Source organism: Fonticula alba (assembly GCF_000388065.1).
Source record: "Fonticula alba strain ATCC 38817 unplaced genomic scaffold supercont2.2, whole genome shotgun sequence".
Classification (NCBI taxonomy): domain Eukaryota; order Rotosphaerida; family Fonticulaceae; genus Fonticula; species Fonticula alba.
Genome location: NW_009242972.1, coordinates 1,974,375 through 1,976,405, shown reverse-complemented (window position 1 = coordinate 1,976,405; position 2,031 = coordinate 1,974,375). Strand labels below are relative to the sequence as shown.

Genomic DNA, 2,031 nt, shown 5'->3' with positions numbered 1-2,031 from the left:
CCCCCCCCCCCCTGCCTGGCATGCAGTCTCACTCTGGGTGCCTTCCGCGAGTCGCTGGCCACCCTCTTCCAGCTGGCCGTCGGCCGGAAGCTGGAGACCATCCAGTTTGGCAAGCCCTTCCCGGAGATGGTACGTGTGCTGCGCATGCCTCTTTCGATGTGCCCCTCTCCCTGCCCGGGTGTGCCTCTGGCGATGGGCTTGGCCCATGGCGGTGTGCCGGGCGCCGGTCCACCGGCCGGGCTGGCACCCTCGCCACATGTGGGGCGCTTGTGCATGCTCGGAAGCGGGCTCACATCGGCATCCGACCCGGCCTGACGTCAGGCCCGCTGCTGGCTGACCCTCGCGCACCATGCTGACCGATACGCGCCCCGGGGCGCTGTGTGCCTCTTTTTCTCTCTCTCTCTCTCTCTCTCTCTCGCAGTATGCCTACACTGAGCGTGCTCTGGCGCTGCAATTCTACCGCTCCACCCACGGCACCGACCCGGCCGACATCCAGCAGGATCTCCCCCTGCCGGGGACCATCTACGCGGTTGGGGACAATCCCCTCTCCGACATCAAGGGCGCCAATGGGCGTGGCGCCCCGTGGACATCGGTCCTCGTGCGCACCGGGAACTTCAACACCGACGCCCCGAATGACCCGGACAACCCGGCGGCCATGGTGTGCGACGACCTCCTGCAGGCCTTCCGCCAGATCGCCGCGGCGCATGGCCTTCCCCTGGGCGAGGACCTGTGCTGATGACGAGTGTGCCTGCCTGGGGGGGGGGGGGGCGTCGGCGCGATCGCGCGCTTTTCATGTCACCGCGGCCCCTCCCGCCTCCGCGGCTCCCGTTCTGTTTTGGGCCCCTCTCCGGCCCGCGGCGGGACCGTCGGCACTCGCCGGGCTGGACGCGCACCAAATACACCAACGCACCTGCGACCGGATGCGGCGGGATATGTCACATAAGGATTGGCACCATCCGGCCTGCCGGCGGGGGGCGCCCCCGCGGGGAGGGGCAAAAAAGGCCCGCGGGCATTCCTCCGCCGTGGTGTGGGTGTGGCACACGTACGGCGTCCGGACCGGGGGACAGAGACAACGGCGGGGCGCGGGGCGGACGCCAGACAACCCCTTTCTCTCTCTCTCTCTCTCTGTCTGCCTCTCTCTCTGGGCGTGTGTGCATCTCTGGGTGCTCGCCGTTGCCGGAGTCTCTCCGGGGGGGAACGGGAGCGGGGGGCAAGGAGTGCATCATGTCCGTGTGCGCCGGCAACAAGCCCCCGCCCGCGGGCCTTGCTCCGCCGGCCGGGCGGGGGGGTTCGGCGGGCGGAGGGCCCCGGGGTCCGGGGTCCGGGGTGCTGTCCGGCGCGGCGGACGATCGGACACACGGGAGCCGGCCGCAGACGCGGGCGCCGGGCCAGCGCGGCTTGGTAAATGAACCAGCCGCGGGGGCCGGGGCGAACTGCAACTGCCCGGCCCCGGTGCCGGCACCGGGGACGGAGGCGAGCCGAGGGCCGCGGAGACCAGGGCGGATGTCGCCCGGCCGCTCGTGGGGGGAGCGAAGGGGGACCCGGCGAGAAACGCGGTAAACAAATCCGCCGGTCTGTGGGAAAAACCCAAGCCCCTGAGTGAACGCTATTCCCCCTGCCTCGCTCGGCGGCGATCGTATCCCCCTCCCCCTTCCGGCTTCGGGCGGGGCGCGCGAGGCTCGGTGCGCCGGGCGGCCGAGGGGGCGCGGGCGGCACGCCCCCAGCGACTCCCGACCGGTGCGTGTACGTGCTGCCTCGGCCAATGCCGGGGCCGGGGCCGGGACCGCCGTCAAGCGCGCGGATGTGATTTGCGAATATTTTATTCGATCATTCCCCGAGAACCGGGCCGGCACACGCATCCGGCCACCCAATCCCCACAGACGAGCTGGCCAGGGGGGGGGGGGGCGGGGCAGGGCGGGGGGATGTTCTTCGGGAGGGCTGGCTGGCTGGCCGGGGCGAGGGCGGGGGCGAACGGCCGCGAGGGAGGCCGCGGCGCCCCATTCCTTGCCCCGCGTGCCCGGGGAGGGGGGG

General features: G+C 71.8%; 1 protein-coding gene across 1 annotated transcript in view; it reads left to right on the top strand.

Annotated features, from left to right (window-relative positions):
• The window catches only part of H696_01439 (hypothetical protein), a gene marked incomplete at both ends in the record, with an annotated part of 6,283 nt that extends 5,547 nt beyond the window's left edge, over positions 1-736 (top strand). The window contains 2 exons of the mRNA XM_009495336.1: positions 27-129; positions 422-736. Of these exons, the coding sequence (XP_009493611.1) occupies positions 27-129; positions 422-736 (418 nt within the window). The remainder of the gene's footprint in view (positions 1-26; positions 130-421) is intronic.
• Between the last annotated feature and the right edge of the window lie 1,295 nt (positions 737-2,031).